At 42.2% G+C, this 23,809-nt stretch overlaps 1 protein-coding gene across 1 annotated transcript in view; it reads right to left on the bottom strand.

Moving 5' to 3' along the window:
* The window catches only part of LGR5 (leucine rich repeat containing G protein-coupled receptor 5), a 330,331-nt gene that overhangs the window by 47,191 nt on the left and 259,331 nt on the right, over positions 1-23,809 (bottom strand). Inside the window, exons 5-9 of the mRNA XM_069764603.1 lie at positions 16,912-17,127; positions 14,918-14,989; positions 11,156-11,224; positions 1,460-1,531; positions 369-440 (exon numbers count right to left, since the gene is read on the bottom strand). Coding sequence (XP_069620704.1) covers positions 369-440; positions 1,460-1,531; positions 11,156-11,224; positions 14,918-14,989; positions 16,912-17,127 — 501 coding nt within the window. The remainder of the gene's footprint in view (positions 1-368; positions 441-1,459; positions 1,532-11,155; positions 11,225-14,917; positions 14,990-16,911; positions 17,128-23,809) is intronic.

Here is a 23,809-nt window from a genome sequence, read left to right on the forward strand (position 1 = left end):
TAAAGTTTGAATCCTCTCTATTACATTTGTTCAGCTCCTAGAAATTATTAAACAAGTGAAGAAAAGTAAGGAACATGGCTGTTTTGCCTTCTGTCATGCATTGTGGCAAGTCCGTGCGTTTAGACACATAACAGACTTGCAGAAACATAAAAGTATGTCGTGGCCAAAATATAAACACTATGAAGTATCTTTCATAATATTCTATCAATGCGAATGAGTGAGTTTGACATTCCGGAGAAAATAGGATTTTTTTGTGGGTAGACCAGTAGAAAATAATTATTCTATAGTTCTCCACACAGTCACCCTGATTATGGGGAAAGGACTCAAATGTCAGCTATTCTACATAATTAAACCTCCTAACAACTCACAGAGTCCGGAGCTCCGGCAAGTGCTGAAATGCAGATCTCCCAACATGCTGAATAGGGTTGTCGAAGAAGTGGCTGCCAGAAACAGAATAAAAAATCATCATACAATTCACAGAACAAATATGAATGATACAGTGATGTGAGTGTACCACAGAATGATCACTCCGGAAGGTGGGGTAGCACATAAGTGACATATGCAAAAACAAACTGTAATACACATACTCATGTAGCCCATATCATTTCTTCATTTATTTTTCTGTACTGGCAAGAGTTAAGTGATATAATTTGGGTGTTCTGAGGTTTCTGACCCTTGGGGTTGTGCTTTTCAACATTGTGTGCTGCTCTGCATCTGAATTACAATTGTCTTCTTTGATTTACCAGCATTGTGAACTGTTTTATGTCTTGCTCAATTGCCTAATCATTCCAGTGTGGAATGTGGTTTTGGTTATAGGATTATACAGCCACACTGTGGTGAATCTTGTTTTTTCTTTAAACGGCCCTTGCGTTCTGAAACAATCGTCTCAGTGCAATCCATGTGTAGTAGAAAGCCTGTATCTAATGTGATTACGTTGAGCTGGAATATATCAATTTTGTTTCCTATGTGTCCAATATTGACATTTTTTTTTAGCCCTGTGTGGAAATGACAGCTATCTAAATGACTTCATGTTCTACATCCTCCTTTGCATCCTTTACATGTGGTTCCTGGCCATAAAGTACTTGGGTCACGCTTATATACGCAGGTTATCCTGGTAATGGTATGGCATATATACTAAGGACCTAAGAGATTTCTGAACTTGGATACTGAAATTAGAGCTCAATCGATATTTCACTATCTTGCCATATACTCTTCATTTCTATTAACTATTTGCCAATGATATGAACAATACCAGCATTTCTCATTTATGAAAGTATACTAAATGTATGGCACACCTTAAAAGTTACACTGGCATGTGTTTTTTATTGTTTCATCGACTTACACTAAGTACAATACTTTTTATGTTTTACTTTTTCTATTTGTCCATGTTTGTTTGTTTCCATTGTTGTATTACACTTTTAGAAACTTGTAATGCTAAGGATTACATTAAAACACTTACATTGTAATAAGAGAAGGGTTCCCAATAAATGCATGCTCAGGAATAGATCTGATATTGTTGCTATGGAATGCCCTAGAACAGGAAACATAAGAAAAGGTCGTATAAGGTATAATCATAATCAATGATATTAGCAAAGGCTAGACCACAGGTTTCACAAAGGTATTCAGGAAGGATCACATTTTATGCCTTCGCTCTCTTCCCAGCATGCCAATAGAACTACTAGTATACATGGTAAAAGCACAAGTCCACACTACTATTGTGACACCGGTCTCCAAAGACATTACTGCTGCATGCCAAGCAATTCTTTCAATCATTTATCTAAATATATGTCCTGCCCTTGGAATAGCTTTTTCTTTAAATGAGTAAACTTTAAATTCCCCTTGATCTTTAGGCTAACAGGGTGAGTGTCTCTTGATCTGGGGGGTTTTGCATGTCCATGCATTATAAGCTCAGTGTATTGTTTCATTTCCTCTGTGATACAGCTGCAGGTGTATAGGACACCAGCTGCCAAAAGTAATTCTCCAAAGTCGCAAATCTCTTCAACTTAAGCGAGGAACTTCTGTTTTTGATAATTGGATCAAATATGCAATGTCACGTTAAGGCCGCACAACAGTTTTTCTCTTATCCAAGAAAAATTGGTTATATTATGTTACCCATATGTTGATCAGAGATATTTTTTGAGATATTTTCTCAGATGTGGAGAATAAAAAAAAAAAAAAAGTTTCTCCGTCCTCTCCATTCAGTCTGTCTGTTTGTGAAAATCAGACTGCACTTGGATGTCATCCGAGTACAGTCTGATTTTTTCAGTGAACCCATAGACTAGATATGAACGGTGTTCGAGTCGAACTGTTCGCCAATTTCAAATTCGAGCTGTTTTGGGCGATGTTTGAGTCGTTTGATGACCTCAAACAATTTGCTTAAAATTCGGCTGTTCAAGTTTCTGTTCGATAACTGTTCATTCACCAAAAGCCTAACTTAATTTGCACATTAAAACTTTTTATCATTGTTAATAGACTGTTTCAGTGTATAGTGGGTGGGGGGGTGGGGGATAGATCTGTGCTGAAATAACGCCGATCTCCATTTTTATTTTCTTTCCCGCATTTACAGTGGGGCGGTGCAGTCTCTCAGCCTATCTGCTGTGCACACACACACAGCAATGTGCATGTGATGCACACAAGCAAGGGCATGCGTCAATGGCTGTGTATGTCACATGTCCTTGCCCTATAAGAACCAGCCATTTGCCCCGTCACTACCATTTCCTCACTGCTGCAGCTTAGTGTTAGGCGGCACCGCTGCTGCTGTGGGCGCTATACAGTCTAAAGCCTCTTTCACACGTCAGTGTCTCCGGTACGTGTAGTGTCAGTTTTCTCACGTACCGGAGACACTGACACATGTAGACCCATTAGGATCTATGTGTTTCTGCACATGTGCGTGTTTTCACATGGACCGTGTGTCCGTGTGCAAAACACGTAGACATGTCCGTTTTTTACCAGCAGCACGGACCACAATACGGACAGCACACATGCACACGGAGAACAGTGTACACTCTCCTCCGTGTGCACGTACTGCCCGCAGGAGAGACAGCGCTACAGTAAGCGCCGTCCCCCCTGCGTGTGGTGCTGAAGCCGGTATTCATCCCTTCTTCCCAGCAGTTCGCTGGAGAGAAGGAATGAAAAATCCATATTTTTTTTATTTACTTTCCCTTAAAAATAAAGTTTGTGCGTCCCCTCCCGCCTCCCATCCCCTGTTTCCTCACTGTAATGAGCGGGACCATGTGACTGCGGGGAGCGCGCACAGGGGATGGGAGGCGGGAGGGGACGGACAAACTTTATTTTTCAGAGAAAACTGCTGGGGAGAAGGGATGAATACCGGCTTCAGCACCGCACGCAGGGGACAACGCTTAACTGTAGCGCTGTCTCCTGCACGGTCCGTGTGGTAATCAGTCGGCACACGGCTGCCACACGTGTGCCACACTGATGTGCTACGTGAGCACACGGACACGGATAATTCCGGTACCGATTTCTCCGGTACCGGAATTATCTGGACGTGTGAAAGAGGCCTAAGAGTGTTTTTTTGGAGCGAATTTTCAGAGAGATAGGTTTAGGGAGTCGGGACTAGTTGTAGTATCAGCCCTTTTCAGGGTAGGTTACAGCAGTTCATAGCACTGCTTGCCAGGCAGGTCTGTGGCAGTACTGTGCAAGTGTTTGTCACAGCATTTGGTGTAAACTAGCTCAGCCAATCCTTTTGGGCTAGTAGCATTGTCTGATAGTCATCTGAGTAGCCCGCCTGTGAAGCTAGCTACACCACCTGTGTATCTCAATTTTTACTGCACCTAACCCAGTTAATAGTTTTGGGCCTAGGAGCAGTGTCTGCAAGCCAGCAGAGTAGCCCGCCTGTGAAACTAACTACACTGCCTGTGTATCTCAATTTTTACTGCATCTAACCCAGTTAATAGTTTTGGGCCTAGGAGCAGTGTCAGCACGTCAGCAGAGTAGCCCACCTGTGAAACTAACTACACCGCCTGTGTATCTCTATTTTTACTGCATCTAATCCAGTTAATAGTTTTGGGCATAGGAGCAGTGTCTGCACGTCAGCAGAGTAGCCCGCCTGTGAAACTAACTATAACGCCAGTGTATCTAAATTTTTACTGCACCTAATCCAGTTAATAGTTCTGGGCCTATTACCACAGTTTGGCCACTCAGTTCTGCTCGGTTTTCATTTATCGGTTGTTGTGCCAACAACTACAGATACAGCGTTGCCAATTAGTTAAGCACTAAAATGAGGGGCAAAAGGCCTGCTGCTGGTGAAAGGGGAATAGGCGTGTTGGAAAGGGAAAAAAAGGTTGTAACCGTGGGGTAGGTGGGTAAAGCAACAGTAACATCTGCAGAAGAAAGACCATCTTCCAGCCAAGTAAGTAAGATGTCTACTTCTTTTTGTGGACAATCTGATATGATCCCTTTCATACGACCATCGCTACAAGCATCGCCAAAAATTCCAGATGAGGCACAAAAACAGCAAGTGCTTGAACGGATATCAAGTGCTCGTTAAAGTGGGCTCTCCTCCATGTCAACTTCAACATCACAACTACTCCAGTCCTCAGAGTTGTCACCCCAATCGCACTTGTTTCCTCACAGCTCCCAAGTCTCCAGCCGCCCGTCTGAGCATGGGGTAACACACATGGTTGAGTCTGTAGAGCTGTTTAGGCATACTATAGCTTGGGAATCAGAGGTCTGCTCCAGAGCTTCTGTGAATCCAGACGAGGAAATGATCTGCACTGATGCCCAGAATCTTTGTGAGTTGGATCCAGGCCCAGATGAAGAAGGTTCTGAGCATAATGTAGACCCTCGTTCCCAAACTGTAACTCCTGTTGGTGGAGACAATGAGGAAGATGATGATGAGACGGAGATACCGGATTGGAATGAAAACTTGACTTTTCGGTCAGGGCAGGAAGAGGTTGGCTCTGAGGACGACGGGGGTGAGAACACACAGGATGATTATGACAAGGTTGTAGACCCCACTTATTGTCAATCCCCAGTCTGCCAGTCCATGAGGTCAGCAGAGGAGGTGGAGGAGGATGCTAGTGACGAGTCTAAAGACGAGGTTACGTTGCGACTTCCTGGACAGAGACGGAGTACTGGAAGCACGTCAACAACTGCATCCTCAACCCCAACTGTGCCTCAGACCAGAAGTTGTGGTGGCTCTTCAGTTCGCACGGGCTCTAAGCCTTGCATAGCCTGGGCATTTTTTGCCATTGCAAAGGATGACTCAACTCATGTTGTCTGTAAGATTTGTCAACAAAATCTCAGTAGAGGACAAAAAATGACTAGCTTGAGTACTTCATGCATGAACCGTCACATGGATGAGGCATAAGTTGCAGTGGGAAGCTCACTGTGCTACAATGCGGCCTAGTGGGCCGGCTCAACCACCGTCTGCCCCATCAAGTGCATCTGCGTCCTCTTCATCCTCTGTGACTGTGGGGAAAGCAGTCGTACATGGTTTTGGACGCAGACCTTACACCTTTTTACCCGCAACAGCCAGTGTGATTGGCAGGTCATCAGGACATTTGCAAGTGGAAACACCTGCTGTTGCTGAGTGCTCTCCGACATCGACACCACATTTTGATCAAGGCAACATAACATCTCCGCCTGCAACTTCCTCACAGACCAACAGTTTGCCGGGGACACCCTACTCAACTCCGTCTAAGCACGGCAGCCAGCCCTCAGATGTGGAGAAGTAAAAGACCATTTCCTCCTAGCCATAACAAAGCTAAGAGGTTGAATTTCTCCATCTGCAAGCTGTTGGCTACAGAAATGCTGCCTTTTCATCTGTGGACACAGAGGATTTTTGAGACCTTATGTCCGTCGCAGAGCCCCAGTACCAGATGCCCAGTCGCCACTACTTCTCAAAGAAAGCTGTGCCTGCGCTACAACAGCATGTCACACACAACATCACCGCTTCCTTGAGAAACTCTGTGCGTGACAGGGTGCATTTCACCACAGACACTTGACGAGTAGACATTTACAGGGGCGTTACATGTCGGTGACTGGGCACTGGGTAACTACGGTGACATCAGGAGAAAGGGCTGCTGTTTATGTCTTGCCATCCCCACGAGTTGTTCGTCGATCCTCCGTATCTAGAAGTTCCTCCACTGCTTCTGCCTCCTCAACCTCCTCTCGGTCCTCCACCTGCACCCAAAGCCTGTCTGGTAATGCCACCCGTGTTGTAACTGCGCAGAAGGAATCCTGCACACCTCCTCACTATGCTGTCACCAGGGCTCAACGGCATCAGGCAGTGTTCAGATTGAAATGTCTGGGAAATGTGAGTCACACAGATGAGGAGTTGTGGTCAGCTCTGGAGACCGAGTTCCATCAATGGTTGCTTCCACTCAACCTGCAGCCGCCAGTGAAGGCTGTGTGCAACAATGCTGCAAACCTGCGTGCGGCCCTTCGCCGGGGCAATGTCACACACGTGCCTTGTATGGCTCATGTTTTGAACCTGGTTGTCCAGCAATTTTTATCCCACTATCCCGTAGTAGATGGGCTTCTGCAGAGGGCATGGTTGCTGTGTGCTCACTTCTGTTGTTCGCATCCCGCAGCTCAAAGACATCTCTACAGAAGTCATTGGGCCTGCCAGTTCACCGGCTGAAATGCGATGTGCCCACACGGTGGAATTCAACTCTGCACATGTTGCAGCGACTGTGGCAGCACAGACAAGCCCTGGTGCAATACGTTATGACGTATAGCCTGGGCCAACGAGATCAAAAGGTGGGGCAAATCACGCTGCAGGAGTGATCTCAGATCAGGGACCTATGCACCCTTCTGCACAGTTTTGAAATAGCAACGAAGATGTTTAGTGCTGACGATGCCATTATCAGCATGACCATTCTGGTGATTTACATGCTGGAGCACACCTTACACAGTGTTCGGAGTCAGGTGGTGGAACAGGAGGAGGAGGAGGAACAGGAGGAGTCGTATGCGGAAAGGATAATATCTCCAAGGTCAAGAAGGTTGTCAGCACCAAGGCGGCTGGCATTTGAGGCTGGGGGAGAGGGATTACCGATGGCGCATGGTAGCAGCCAAACTGTTGAGGAAGGTGCAGGAGGCGAGGAAGAAGTGGAGGACGAACTGGCGCTGGGCATGGAAGACTCATCAGATGAGGGAGACCTTGATCAAATTTCTGTTGTGCGAGGTTGCGGGGAGAGGGCAGACAAAGAAAGCATGATTCTCACCTCACCACCACCAAGACAACAAGGACTTGGTCCTCCTGGATGCGCAAGACACACGAGTGCCTTCTTGCTGCACTACCTGCAACATAACCCTCGGATTGTCAGAATCCGAAGTAATGCCGACTACTGGGTTGCCACACTCTTAGATCCCCGGTACAAAAGCAAATTTGGGGAAATAATTCCTGCCATAGAAAGGGATTCACGCATGCAGGAGTATCAGCAGAGACTGTTACAGAATCTAACATCTGCTTTTCCACAAAACACCAGTGGTGCACGTAGTCAATCTCTGAGTTCTAACTTGCCAACCGTGGGACTATCGAGTCATCACTCAAACCGTAACAGTAACATCTTATCTGGTGGTAACAGCAATTTTTTCCAATCGTTTCAAGATTTTTTTAGACCATCCTTTGCAAGGCCACAGGAGACAAGAAGTCTGACGCACAGCCAACGCCTAGAGAGGATGGTACAAGAGTATCTCCAAGTTAACATCGATGCTATGACTGTGGAACTTGACCCTTGCTCATTTTGGGCTTCCAATCTTGAAAAATGGCCTGAGCTAGCAACTCACGCCTTGGAGATCTTGTCGTGCCCCGCAGCCAGCGTTCTCTCTGAACGTGTGTTCAGCGCTGCTGGTGGTGTGCTGACAGATAACGGATGGCCAGTGACAATGTAGACAGACTAACGTTCATCAAGATGAACAAATCCTGGATCCGCAAGGACTTTTCTACCCCTGTGTCATCTTGGGGAGACTAAAAGCTTGATGATTTTTGAAAATCACCTCACCAACCGTTTTAAAAAAACTCTGGCGAAATTGATGCCACTTAAGTGGTGTTTGTGGCCGATTTTTTGGAAAAAATGGAGACTCTTTAGGTAGTCCCCTTGCTGAGTTTTACATGACGCTGTCATCGTTAATTCCAGGTGGGTGGGGTCGTCTGCAGAGTTGTTTACTCATACTATGGCCTGGGATTCAGAGGTCTGCTTCAAAGCTTCAGTGTCTGCTAGTCAGCAGAGTAGCCCAGCCACCCACCGTCTGTTTACCTAAGTACTATTTTTAACGGCATCTGGCCCAGGAAATCCTTTTGGGCCTAGTAGAATTTGGTGCTACTCAGCAGCGTACTTCACCCATGAAGCAAGCTACACCGCCTGTTTACCTAACTACTATTTTGTAACAGCATCTAGCCCAGGAAATCCTTTTGGGCCTAGTATAATTTAGTGCTCTTCAGCAGCGTACCCAACCCATGAAGCAACCAACACCGCCTGTTGATCTAATTACTAATTTTTAACTGCATCTAGCCCAGGAAATCGTTTTGTACCTAATTGCATTTTGTGCTACTCAGCAGAGTACCCCACCCATGAAGCAAGCTACACCGCCTGTTTACCCAAGTACTATTTTGTAACGGCATCAAGCCCAGGAAATCCTTTTGGGCCTAGTAGAATTTAGTGCTACTCAGCAGCGTACCCCACCCATGAAGCAAGCTACACCGCCTGTTTACCTAACTACTATTTTGTAACGGCATCTAGCCCAGGAAATCCTTTTGGGCCTAGTAGCAATTTCTGCTACTCAGCAGAGTACCTCACCTATGAAGCAAGCTACACCGCCTTCTTTCTTTCTCAATCTAACCCCTCGGCTCTGGGGTGTCCACTCTCCCTCCAGCTCTCTCCTTCTCACGGGTGGACTACAGCGCGTTTTCACACTGTGGCGAATCTTTTGGGCCCAGGCATAAGAAGTCGTTGAGGTAATGGATAATATGTGCCGCCTTACAAATGTCCATGACGACACATTCGAGGAAGCAACTAAACGCCTGAAATAGTGAGCAGGATATGGAGCACCTCATGGGCAAACAGCGATCTATGTAGTATGCTCCTTCACAGAAGCAGCCCAATTGGAGTACACTCTTCGGAGGCACAGGTAGTAACTGGAACGCCCCCTCAATGTCTGTTTTGGCTATTAGGGTGCCCCTTACCAACTTCTTGACCCGCCTGATTGCCTCGTCAAAGGAGGTACAGTACATAGTACCACGTCGATGGTTCCACGTCGATGTTGTCGTTTACTGACCTGCCCCTTGGATATGACAAATGGTGGATTAGTCTGAATGTATTGGGTTCGTTTTTTGACACAACTGCCAATGGGGGTACCACTACGTCTTCTAAGGAAAGTGTTCTGAATGGACCCACCACCATTCTACCTAAAGATATTTCTTTTTTTACTTTTTTTGTCAAGACAACTGGGTGTTGGTAGAGTGATTTTAGATTTTTACTCCAGCCTTTCTTGATTTTAGAAGGGCATGACATGCCTATATCTGTGTCTCCTCCTCCTTTTACTCCTCCACCTCTTTTCTTTTCGCATGACTATATGTAGTTGTGACTTTTCCATGTGTTTGTTGTGTCTTGTGAGCAGTTTGTCAGCTTTTGGACACCTTTTAAGGTGTTTTCTATGTGTTTGTATGCGTTTGTGTTTGCCTGCCATTGGTTTCAATGGGGTTCGACGGTGTTCGTCGAACGTTGGACGAACATTTGTCGAACACGTCCCTGTTCGACGAACCGAACCCGAACACTAGGGAGGTGGCTGAACACTACCATAGACTTGAATGGCCAGTAGTGATGAACGAATATACTTGTTACTCGAGATTTCTCGAGCATGCTCGGGGGGTCCTCCGAGTATTTTTTAGTGCTTGGAGATTTAGTTTTTCTTGCCGCAGCTGAATGATTTACATCTGTTAGCCTGCATAAGTATATGTGGGGGTTGCCTGGTTGCTAGGGAATCCCCACATGTACTTATGCTGGCTAAAAGATATAAATCATTCAGCTGCGGCAAGAAAAACGAAATCTCCGAGCACTAAAAAAATACTCGGAGGAACCCGAGTATGCTCGAGAAATCTCGAGTAACGAGTATATTCACTCATCACTAATGGCCAAGTGTATTCGGAGGCAAATTGGGTAAGCTGCAGGTTTTTTTTTTTTTCGACCACTTATTCTGTCGGAAAAAATTGGACATGTTAACAGCTTCACCAAATAACAAGGGGACGAGTGCTATCTGTCAAAACAACGGAGAGTACTCATCCGAGTTTTATGGTCATGTGCACAGGCTCTAAAATGAATTGTACAGCAAGACTGCTTATACTACAGGACACAATAGGAATATGCGATAGGAAGACAGAACAAATAAAATAACTAAAGCAATTGTTACCATCCACCTCTCGTGTCTCCCCTTTTCCCCATAGTTTGTAAGCTTGCGAGCAGGGCCCTCACTCCTCCTGGTATCTGTTTTGAACTGTATTTCTGTTATGCTGTAATGTCTATTGTCTGTACAAGTCCCCTCTATAATTTGTAAAGCGCTGCGGAATATGTTGGCGCTATATAAATAAAATTATTATATTATTATTATTATAAAGGTATGAGATGCAATGAATGTTATATGCTATTAAATAATGGGCTTAATACAGATTCATGTGGCTGGGTAATAAAAGACACAGCAACATCGTGATAATACACTAGCACATTTTGTATACACTAACAGATCTCTTGGTCTTCTGAAACACCAGTCTGGTTTTTGTCCTCCTTCATGGTTATTTGGTTAATATTCATCTACATAAGTCATATTCAGCTAGAAACAATGATCTGAAAGAGTTTCTTCCTAATACAGCATCAGATATCATATAATAGAGAACATGGTCTCTTAATCAATACTAAAATTAAGCCCCATTTTAGGTGAAGCTTAAAACCTCCACTTGGTTGCCTTTATTGTATTTTGTATGCCAACACTGCAACACTTACCACATTATCAACAGGTCATCTGATCCTTCTCTACAGGGCCACTACAGCATTTGCAGTGGTTGATATATAGGCCTTTACATTTGTTTGATGAAAGCTACACAATACATGTAATGTCACTTGTGAAGATGTTATGACTTATCAGTGTTCTGACGGCATTTAGTTGGCACATGTCCTGTAAATACAGCACCATTACTTACAGCTCTTTAAGATTCCTGAGGGTTTTGATAGCAGTAGGAAACTCTTCTAGATTGTTGTAGTTCAGATCTCTAAAATTCAAGAGAAAGAACACTGACACACGTAATCCCGGCAGAGGGCGCATCAATGCCAACAATTCCACAACAGAACACAACCAGTGCTTACACATTCTCATAAGGAACCATCCCGATCAGGAGCCTGAGCGCTTTACCATACACTCATCTTCAGCCAGTGAGTAAACTGTGAATACATATTCTGACTTGTACCATAGCTAGAACCTAACAAAGAAAACTAAAAACTGATTGATATTACAAATGCGAAACCTGCCATTCCACTGCCACACTGGGCTGATGACAACACGTCCCTTTATGACATCTGGCAGTTTCCCTTACCGTATCGCCATACAAATCATTGCCCACACACTATCATGAATAGTGGCAGTGTACTTAGGATGAGGACTCTGATGTTAATCCTCTTAATGTCCTTGCCACAAGGGTGAAGTGAACTGCCAGATGACAGGACAGGAAATGTTACCGTGCTGTTATTAGAGTTGTGGATCTACACACTACAAACTAGTAACTGAATTCAATGACAGTGCATATCCATACAGGGGTACAGTAGTAATATTTCTCATCTTTAGCATTTTATGAGGATCTTCTACATAATATTTTCTGTTTCCTTAAGGAAATTCATAGCATTAAGACTTTTATAGTTTGAATGGAAAAAAACATGTACTGTATTCATTTTTAGAACACAATATGCACAGTATGTCTGTAAATTGTAATAACACAAAATATAAGTAGTAAGGAGTTAATTATATGTATGGCACAATACGCGTGAGGTCCCCCTCTCTGCCTGGGTGTATTTTTTAGTTCTGATGTTTTTGATGTGCACATTTTGAGCTTGTGTGGTACAGAGAGCACAGACCCGTCTATAGCTAAATGAAAGGCCTTTCCCCAGAATCTGCAATCTTCTTTTTATCACTATATTATTTACTAGGGAGGAAACTACACTTCACCTCTGGATTTAAGAGCTATGTTATTATAAACACAGTTAAAAAAAATCTCTTTTCAGAGTCTGTAGGAGGCTTTTATGTGCATAATCCTTGTAAAAGAAAGCGCTACTGCTGGGAACATGCTGCCAAAAAAACAAAAAATATGTACTTTGTTTAAGCCTTTCTAAGCTGGCTGGTGCCACTTTAGAGTTAAAGACAGTCCAATTATTTCAGGAGACAAAGTCATTTCCACTTCCACCTTACCTAGTTCAGATTAGAACAGAACAATGTTTGATAACCCTATAAATACCTTTCGGAGAACAGAACACTACTGTGAACAGTGAATACCTGAGTGAGCATTTTACATTCTATACAAAGGAGAAGATTCTACATATTACATGTGACGGTTAACACAAAAAGGGGATATTTTTTGGAAAGTTCATTGTCTTCTTGCAATAGAATGTTTCTCCCGTTCTCACTCTAAGATGTACATTTTGTCATGGTGGTCTGGTGGGTGCTGCTAGGGCACCCAGAAGATGTATTGCACAGCCATCCTTCTGCCTCAACGGTTGGGATCAGATATAACTCTAATCCAGACAGTTTAACAGATGAGAGGTCACAATCAATAGCAAATACAGTATCTCAATAGACAAACTGAGCGCCCTCTGAAACCAATTTTTTCCTCAATGTGCCCGCTTTGCTGATAGAGAGCCAGAAGCCTACCAATGATCTCCAGGTCTGCCATCTTAGTTCACCTATGGCTCTTAGAACATGGCAACATAACAAATTATTCTTTTTTTTTTAATTAAGAACGAGTACTGTGCAAAAGTTGTAAAACTTTTTAAGTTGTAGCAAAAAAAATTGAAATTTGATATCCTCATAATCATATTGACCCATAGCATACCATGTCATTTATTCTGCCGAATAAACATTGTGAAAATGAAACCCAAAAAATACATAAATGTATAAAATGTAGAACTGATGTGTTATTTTATTTTCTTCCTCCCAAGAACTTAATGAGTTTTTCAATACATTGTGGAAGGAATCAATCCTTCATGACTGGACAACTTTCATTTTTTGGCTTTTTCCATCAGCCATAACTTTTTTTAATTTTTTGGTCAACAAAGCTGTTTGGTCCCTTGATTTTTCCAGGATGAGATGTAGTTTTGAATGACATCATATAGTTTACAATTTTAATGTACTGAAAAATGGGTGGACGGCAATCAAAGTGTGGTAAGAGTGACCTGGCAAAATGATTCTTAAGGTAATTACGACTACAGCGATTCAAAACTTTAAAGGTTTCTTTTTATAGTTTGCTAATTAAAAAAAAATTCTGAAATTCGTAGAAAGAAAATTGGCCTGTGTTCCCATTTTTTTTTCCATCAATGGACCTTTGTGAAAGCTTGTTTTTGTTTTATTTACCAAACCGAAATGTTTTTATTATTTGAGGTATATACAATATTTTAATTGTCCGGAAAAGTGCGGGCTCAGCGCCGGAGTCCACACCAAACGGGGAGTCTGACATCAGCGTACTATTACGCCTAATGTTGGGAAGGGGTTGAATCAGTGGTCATATGCGGGGAAAGATTTGCATTTGGCATACGAGTCCACATCAAAGGCAGGGACCCGAACTTTGACTTAAATATACGTCAACGGTCGTGAAGGGGTAAATATGTAAAGAACCCCATTTCATTTAAAATTACCTCTGAAGGAAGATTCTCAGGGAGACCTATGTTCGGCCCATAGCCCTGAAAAGCACATACACATAAGAAACAGGTAGATGTCTCTATAATAAGACATCAGATCAAAGATATCAAGGTATAATTTTATTCTACTTCCTATGACCTGCGTGCCTACGTAGGTTGCGTAAGAGGTTTGATCATTCTGGCAGATTCCCTTTAACAGGTTCATTTTTCTTGGGGTGGCACTGGAGATAAGTTAAACATCTACTACTTTGTTTTTCTATAAAGGTAGTAAAGTAGTATTTAGAGAGGAAGTGCTGAGTGACTGCATAAAACAATTTCAACATGCAGACAATCAAAACTAAAAGAGTTGTGTACACCCATGTTACACTACCCTATAGGATATATGCCAAACCTGGCAAAGCATGAAAAGTTTAGGTATAACAGAGGCAGCACACATAGCTGTTGTGAGGACGTGGGTAGTGTGTTTCTCAGACTATGTGTTATTAGCATTCATACTAGGTGTCATGAACCAAAGCCTTCCGCTTCATCACGGGCATTGTGAACTAGTTCAAAGGGAGTGAGTATAGCATTCCTTTTTTTTTCAAATGAGCATTGACATGCTGGTCAAGCAAGAATACATGTTTGTTTACTGCTGTATGAAAAGTTGTTGCCTCCCATTTTTGCCTATGGGAGGTAGTTTAATGTGTATGGGGGAAAGCCAACGAAGTATTGTCATGGCAGAGCCTTCTTTCTAATTTTGGGCAACTCCTTTAACTAATTATTCTAATATATACAGCCAGTTTATGAGTAAAGAAAACATAGAATAAGCATAAAGGTACAGAAATATAGCAGATCCTCTACTTGAGCTTCTCACAAGTCTCCTTTAGCATGAGCACAGAAATGGTTCAGAGTCATTGTTAATAGATACAGAATTTGTTTTATACAGTCATCATATGAACAATTGCGCTAAACACTTGGCAATTAGGCAAGCCAAAAAGCATGTTTGGCTTTTGAGCTATTTTTATTCCTTTTAGAATATCAATGAAAACAGTGAAAGGACTGAAACAAATAAGAGGTCAACTCACAAAGTCTCCAGACTGTGGAGCCCGTCAAAGCATTTCTTTCCCAGGGAGTCGATTCGATTGTTATGGAGATGTCTGAAGGGGAACATTAAAAGCACAGTCAGGATAGCACGCTGCGCACAGTGAACCTATGCAAACGTCTTCAATTGATGCTTCTAAAGAAACGTGTTTTCAACCATGCACTTATTGTATACAAGTCAAGCACTGCCAAAGAATTTATTGGAGGGCATGCTCCTCAGGCTTTCACTTTCCTCCTTCAAAAAGATTGGCAGCTGTTGTAAAGAATAAGTTGAAGATGTGCTGTGCTGCTTCTTCTATACACCTCCGTTTTTTGCCATATAAATATGTAGACCGCATCCTGTATAATATAACACTGCATAATCCATAGGTCTTGTCATGAATTCAAATTGTGACATAATGGACAATAGCCTGATAAGGTGCAATTCACGAGTGAATAAACTTTGACAGAAAAGTATGTCAGATGCATTACTATGTCAACATTAGCTTTCCTTCAATATAAAATGTATCATAAACCAATAAAATTTGGGTCTGTTTTTTAAATTCTTATATTATTAGAAACTTATTACACTCTGGCGTAAACCCCCCCCCCCCCCCCCCCACAAACCCTCAATAACTTCTTAGACCTGTAGAAGAAACTTTGTAACTCAATGTTAATAAGCAAAATGTTCTTATGTGTCTCATGAGGCTCTAAAAAAAAGCAATGTAATGTCTGCCTGCGGCACATTTTACTTGGGGAAATATTTCCGCCAAAGAGAAATGGAAATTCCTGCTGGCATACAATTTCCTGAAAGGTGAATTAAAATGCAGCAGTATAATGTGCAAACCTACAAGTTTCAAACAAGATGGTTCATTGTAGTACACATCTGTCATACTTAACTGCTGGACAGAATAATGTTTTTTTTAAGACGTGTTGTCCACACACTGATGAAGATGAACGGATTAGGAATATTTATGAGACTCACCTACTGGATGTCTTATGGAACACTGCTAATGACCAAGTGAATGAATATCTGTCTGTAACATGTTTTCCTGTTTTCATACAAATACTGTGATGTTTCTAATTTTTATCGACAAATTTTAAAAGGGGTCACTTTGTTTTACAACGTTGGATGTCACAGTTTAAAAATAAAATATATAGAACTTTACTCAAGACCTCCAGTGCAGTGCCGCTCTCTGCTGCTGCCTTTAGTGTTTAATGACAGGCAGCAATGGTGATGAGATGACTAGAGTTGAGCGAATTTGTTCGGATTCAGTCGTCGAATCTGAATTTGCCATACTCACCTTATTTTTGTACCCTATTCGCACCGAATTTATGTGTGATCATCGGTTCCTAACATATTCAGTAATTTCTACTCCCATTGACTTTAATGACATTTGGCTGTGTTCAAAGAATATTGCAAAAACAATATTCGTTGCTGATCAAATTCTGAACCGAACTTTGAAAAATTTGTACAAATCTAGACATGACTACAACACACATGACCGCTACAGTCAATCACTAGGTTTAACAGTGATACCAAGGTAGTCTACAAAAGATCACTGAGCACAGTTATCGGCTGCTGTGGTAATTTGAGTTATCGTTGTGATGTCACCACAGTAGTCTATAAAAGACTAGTGGGGAGCAGAGCCAGGGCTAGAGCAGGGGTCATCAGTTAACACTTGGAAAAACGCTTTAATCAAAATTGCTGTTAATGAATATTCATTATCTCTACTTTTAAATATTTCTTATTCACTCTTTGAACTATAACATTTGTAAGCTTCCCTTCCAACCTAACGACAGCTAACTGTCCTACCATGTGAGAGCTTTTTCAATTCCACACAACAGTCAATGTGATTGATCAAAGCCTGCAGCTTCAACCTAGCGATCTATTCAGAGTAAAATAGTAAGATACCTCTTAATCATCCCATGAATATCTTCAAATAGTTGCAGAGTCTATTTGTGCCACATTATCCAATGTAAATATAGACAAACTTACAAGACCACAAGGCTGGAGAGGTTCTTGAATGCATGATCTGGTATATGGTGAATCTTGTTCAATGCCAATGTCATGGCCTGTAGAGCTGACAAACTTTCCAGTGCCCTAACTGGAATCTCACTCAAGGAATTATCATCAAGCCACAAGTGACGAAGTGAATTTAGACCATTAAAGCAGTTTGGTGGCACATAGCTGATATGGTTGGCATCCAATCGCCTAGAGAGAGAAACAAAAAAAAAACCTTTTATTAGTTGAGAATCAGTCATGGCCTAAAATGTTGGCACCCTTGAAATTGTTCCAGAAAATAAAGTATTTCTCCCAGAAAATTATTGCAATTACGCATGTTTTGTTACACACATGTTTATTTCCTATTTGTGTATTGGAAAAATGCACAAAAACAGAGAAAAAAGGCAAATTGAACATAATGTCACACTAAGCCTCAAAAATGGTCTGGACAAAATTGTTGGCACCCTCAACTTAATATTTACTTGCACACCCTTTGGAATAAATAACTGCAATCAATTGCTTCCTATAACTCTCAACAAGCTTCATATACCTCTCAAATGGAATTCTGGACAGCTCCACTTTTGCAAACTGCTCCAGGTGTCTCATATTTGAAGAGTGCCTTCTGCCATCAGCAATTCTAAGATCTCTCCAAAGGTGTTCAAAGGGATTTAGATCTGGACTCATTGCTGGCTACTTCAGAACTCTCCAGTACTTTGTTTCTATCCATTTTTTGTTGCTTCTTGAAGTATGTTTGGGGTCATTGTCCTGCCAGGAGATCAATAGCCTCAGCCTCAGCTTTCTGACACTGGGCACTACACTGCAACCCAAACTCCTTTGGTAATCTTCAGATTTCTTTATGCCTTGCACACAGTCAAGGCCAACAGTGCAAGAGGCAGCAAAACAAGCTCAAAACATCTTTGAACCACCACCATATTTGAATTTGGGGACTGTGTATTTTTCTTTGTAGGTCTCATTCAGTTTTCAGTAAACAATAGAATGATGGACCTTACCAAAAAGCTCTATCTTGGTCTCATCTGTCTACAAGATGCTTTCCCAGAAGGATTTTGGCTTACTCACATACATTTTGGTAAACTGCAGTCTAGCATTTTTAAGTTTCTGTATCAGCAGTTGGGTCTTCCTGGGTCTCCTATCATAGCGTTTCATTTTATTCAAATGTTAACGGATAGTCTGCGCTGACACTGATGCACCCGGAGCCTGGAGGACAGCTTGAATTTCTTTAGAACTTGATTGGGGCTGCTTATCCACCATCCAGACTATCCTGCACTTTAACCTTTCAATTTTTCTAACCGTTCACATCCAGGGAAATTATCTAAGGGAAATTATCTACAGTAACATAGGTTGTAATATTCCTAAGATGCGCAATGTGGACAAAGGAACATCAAGAGCTCTGGAGATGGACTTGTAACCTTGAGATTATTTATATTTTTCAACAATTTTGCTTCTCAAGTCCTCAGATAGTTCCCTTCTTCTCTTTCTGTTCTCCAATGCTTAGTATGGCACACACAGACACATATTGCAAAGATTGAGTCAACTTCTCCCCTTTTTATCTGGTTTCAAGTATGATTTTCATATTTCCCACACCTGTTACTTGCCACAGGTGAGTTTGAATGATCATCACATGCTTGAAACAAAAGTTATTTACCTACAATTTTGGAACAGTGCCAACAATTTTGTCCAGCCCACTTCTGGGTTTTTGTGTAACATTGTGTCTAATTTGCCCTTCTTTTCTGTTATTTTAATGTGTTCCAATACACATATAGGAAATAAACATGTGTATAACAAAACATATATAATTGCAATAATTTTTTGGGAGAAATACTTCATGTTCTGGAACAATTTCAAGGGTACCAATGCTTTAGGTCACGACTGTCTATGGTTATAATTCATTTGACAACTCTGTTACTTCTAAGTCTTATTCACACATTGCAGATTGGTCAGTGTTTTGAAGCCAAATCCAAAATTGGATCCTTTCCTTTTCCATTCAGGTAATATAATGGAACGATTTATACTTATGTTTTTTTCTTCAAAATGATGATATAATAAACTGACCAAGTCTGCAGTGTATGAATTGGGTCTTAAAGGGGTTTTCCGTATTTCATATTGATAATATATCTATAGTTAATTAATCTCAGATCGGTGGAAACCTGACTTTAGCATTAACACCAATTAACTGATTGAAGTTGTTGCAGTTCACTGGAAGTGGCACAGTTCTGTACATATTCAATGAATGGGAGACAGCTGGCAGAACTATTTGCAATGCTTTAAGGCTAGCAAGCATAGCCATCTCCATGGTCTCACCACTAAAGGAGTAGAGCCAGTGAAAATACTTGCACCATTATGTTGATAGGTATTAAAGGGAACCTGTCACCCCCAAAATCACGGGTGAGGTAAGCCCACCGGCATCAGGGGCTTATCTACAGCATTCTGGAATGCCGTAGATAAGCACCTGATGTCTCCTAAAAGATGAGAAAAAGACGTTAGATTATACTCACCCAGGGGCGTTCCCGCTGTTGGTCCGGGTCCGGCGCCTCCCATCTTCATCAGATGACGTCCTCTTCTGGTCTTCACGCTGCGGCTCCGGCGCTGGCGTACTTTGTCTGCCCTGTTGAGGGCAGAGCAAAGTACTGCAGTGCGCAGGCGCCAGGAAAGGCGCCAGAATTCCAGCATGCTGTAGATAAGCCCCTGATGCCAGTGGGCTTACCTCACCCGCGATTTTGGAGGTGACAGGTTCTCTTTAATATTTTGTAAGAAAGGGAAAGATGTGCTCATGTGCATGTGAGCTGTGAATCAATCTTAAAATGTTAAAGGTCAAATGCAAGTCATATTTTTGGCAGCATATTTGCGCAGTGGCTAGCACTGCAGCCTTGCAGTGCTGGGTTCTGGGTTCAAATCCAACCAAGGACAACATCTGCAAGGAGTTTGTCTGTTCTCATTGTGTTTGCGTGAGTTTCCTCCGGGTTCTTCAGTGTCCTTCTACACTCCAAAGATATACCGATAGGGAAATTAGATTGTGAGCCCCAATGGGGACAGTGCCAAGATTATATCTAAAGCGCTGCGAAATTATTGAGTAAAATAATTAAATAAATATTTTTGGACCCACATAAACATGTCAAAACATCTACGGCATATCTTAAAAATACATAAAAACAATTATTCAATGTGCGGTACTTTAAAGAAAAAAATGGGTGGCTGATATGTCTGGCATGTCCATTTGTTCTCATAGGTTAAACAAACAAACTTATTCAACATCTTGCTTTTCTTATAAAAGACGCGGAAGGACAAAAACTGCTGGACTGTTGGATCTGTGCACACAGCCCAGTATCTGCAAGGACTATGCTGTACTTAGCCTTACCCCAGGACCCAAGGAAGGTATTAAAACCATGCTGCATGCACAGGTGAGACTTGGACTCAGATTTTCGTGGTTCCTTAAGGCTCTTAACCCCTTCATGACCCAGCCTATTTTGACCTTAAAGACCTTGCCGTTTTTTGCAATTCTTACCAGTGTCCCTTTATGAGGTAATAACTCAGGAACGCTTCAACGGATCCTAGCGGTTCTGAGACTGTTTTTTCGTGACATATTGGGCTTCATGTTAGTGTTAAATTTAGGTCAATAAATTCTGCGTTTATTTGTGATAAAAACGGAAATTTGGCGAAAATTTTGAAAATTTCGCAATTTTCACATTTTGAATTTTTATTCTGTTAAACCAGAGAGATATGTGACACAAAATAGTTAATAAATAACATTTCCCACATGTTTACTTTACATCAGCACAATTTTGGAAACAACATTTTTTTTTGTTAGGAAGTTATAAGGGTTAAAATTTGACCAGCGATTTGTCATTTTTACAACGAAATTTACACCTCACATTTGAAGTCAGTTTGAGGGGTCTATATGGCTGAAAATACCCAAAAGTGACACCATTCTAAAAACTGCACCCCTCAAGGTACTCAAAACCACATTCAAGAAGTTTATTAACCCTTCAGGTGCTTCACAGCAGCAGAAGCAACATGGAAGGAAAAAATGAACATTTAACTTTTTAGTCACAAAAATGATCTTTTAGCAATAATTTTTTGATTTTCCCAATGGTAAAAGGAGAAACTGAACCACGAAAGTTGTTGTCCAATTTGTCCTGAGTACGCTGATACCTCATATGTGGGGGTAAACCACTGTTTGGGCGCACGGCAGGGCTTGGAAGGGAAGGAGCGCCATTTGACTTTTTTAATCAAAAATTGGCTCCACTCTTTAGCGGACACCATTTCACGTTTGGAGAGCCCCCGTGTGCCTAAAAATTGGAGCTCCCCCACAAGTGACCTTATTTTGGAAACTAGACGCCCCAAGGAACTTATCTAGATGCATAGTGAGCACTTTGAACCCCCAGGTGCTTCACAAATTGATCCGTAAAAATGAAAAAGTACTTTTTTTTCACAAAAAAAATCTTTTAGCCTCAATTTTTTCATTTTCACATGGGCAACAGGATAAAATGGATCCTAAAATGTGTTGGGCAATTTCTCCTGAGTACACCAATACCTCACATGTGGGGGTAAACCACTGTTTGGGCACATGGTAAGGCTCGGAAGGGAAGGAGCGCCATTTGACTGAAAAATTATTTCCATCGTTAGCGGACACCATGTCGCGTTTGGATAGCTCCTGTGTGCCTAAACATTGGCGCTCCCCCACAAGTGACCCCATTTTGGTAAACTAGACCCCCCAAGGAACTTATTTAGATGCCTAGTGAGCACTTTAAACCCTCAGGTGCTTCACAAATTGATCTGTAAAAATGAAAAAGTACTTTTTTTCACAAAAAAATTCTTTTCGCCTCAATTTTTTCATTTTCACATGGGCAGTAGGATAAAATGGATCATAAAATTTGTTGGGCAACTTCTCCCGAGTACGTCGATACCTCATATGTGGGGGTAAACCACTGTTTGGGCACTCGGCAGGGCTCGGAAGGGAAGGCGCGCCATTTGACTTTTTGAATGGAAAATTAGCTCCAATTGTTAGCGGACACCATGTCGCGTTTGGAGAGCCCCTGTGTGCCTAAACATTGGAGCTCCCCCACAAGTGACCCCATTTTGGAAACTAGACCCCCCCAAGGAACTTATCTAGATGCATATTGAGCACTTTAAACCCCCAGGTGCTTCACAGAAGTTTATAACGCAGAGCCATGGAAATAAAAAATAATTTTTCTTTCCTCAAAAATGATTTTTTAGCCTGGAATTTCCTATTTTGCCAAGGATAATAAGAGAAATTGGACCCCAAGTATTGTTGGCCAGTTTGTCCTGAGTACGCTGATACCCCATATGTGGGGGTAAACCACTGTTTGGGCGCACGGCAGGGCTCGGAAAGGATGGCACGCCATTTGGCTTTTTAAATGGAAAATTAGCTCCAATCATTAGCGGACACCATGTCACGTTTGGAGAGCCCCTGTGTGCCTAAACATTGGAGATCCCCCAGAAATGACACCATTTTGGAAACTAGACCCCCAAAGGAACTAATCTAGATGTGTGGTGAGGACTTTGAACCCCCAAGTGCTTCACAGAAGTTTATAACGCAGAGCCATGAAAATAAAAAATAAAAATTATTTTCTCAAAAATGATCTTTTAGCCTGCAATTTTTTATTTTCCCAAGGGTAACAGGAGAAATTTGACCCCAAAAGTTGTTGTCCAGTTTCTCCTGAGTACGCTGATACCCCATATGTGGGGGTAAATCACTGTTTGGGCACATGCCGGGGCTCGGAAGTGAAGTAGTGACGTTTTGAAATGCAGACTTTGATGGAATGCTCTGTGGGCGTCACGTTGCGTTTGCAGAGCCCCTGATGTGGCTTAACAGTAGAAACCCCCCACAAGTGACCCCATTTTGGAAACTAGACCCCCAAAGGAACTTATCTAGATGTGTGGTGAGCACTTTGAACCCCCAAGTGCTTCATAGAAGTTTATAATGCAGAGCCGTGAAAATAATAAATACGTTTTCTTTCCTCAAAAATAATTATTTAGCCCAGAATTTTTTATTTTCCCAAGGGTTACAGGAGAAATTGGACCCCAAAAGTTGTTGTCCAGTTTCTCCTGAGTACGATGATACCCCATGAGTGGGGGTAAACCACTGTTTGGGCACACGTCGGGGCTCAGAAGGGAAGTAGTGACTTTTGAAATGCAGACTTTGATGGAATGGTCTGCGGGTGTCATGTTGCGTTTGCAGAGCCCCTGGTGTGCCTAAACAGTAGAAACCCCCACAAGTGACCCCATTTTAGAAACTAGACCCCCCAAGGAACTTATCTAGATATGTGGTGAGCACTTTGAACCCCCAAATGCTTCACAGACGTTTACAACGCAGAGCCGTGAAAATAAAAAATCATTTTTCTTTCCTCAAAAATTATGTTTTAGCAAGCATTTTTTTAGATTCACAAGGGTAATAGGAGAAATTGGACCCCAGTAATTGTTGCGCAGTTTGTCCTGAGTATGCTGGTACCCCATATGTGGGGGTAAACCACTGTTTGGGCACACGTCAGGGCTCGGAAGTCAGGGAGCACCATTTCACTTTTTGAATACGAGATTGGCTGGAATCAATGGTGGCGCCATGTTGCGTTTGGAGACCCCTGATGTGCCTAAACAGTGGTAACCCCTCAATTCTACCTCCAACACTAACCCCAACACACCCCTAACCCTAATCCCAACTGTAGCCATAACCCTAATCACAACCCTAACCGCAACACACCCCTAACCACAACCCTAACCCCAACACACCCCTAACCACAACCCTAATTCCAACCCTAACCCTAAGGCTATGTGCCCACGTTGCGGATTTGTGTGAGATATTTCCGCACCATTTTTGAAAAATGCGCGGGTAAAAGGCACTGCGGTTTACCTGCGGATT

This window comes from Ranitomeya imitator, chromosome 4 (assembly GCF_032444005.1).
Source record: "Ranitomeya imitator isolate aRanImi1 chromosome 4, aRanImi1.pri, whole genome shotgun sequence".
NCBI classification, from domain to species: Eukaryota; Metazoa; Chordata; class Amphibia; order Anura; family Dendrobatidae; genus Ranitomeya; species Ranitomeya imitator.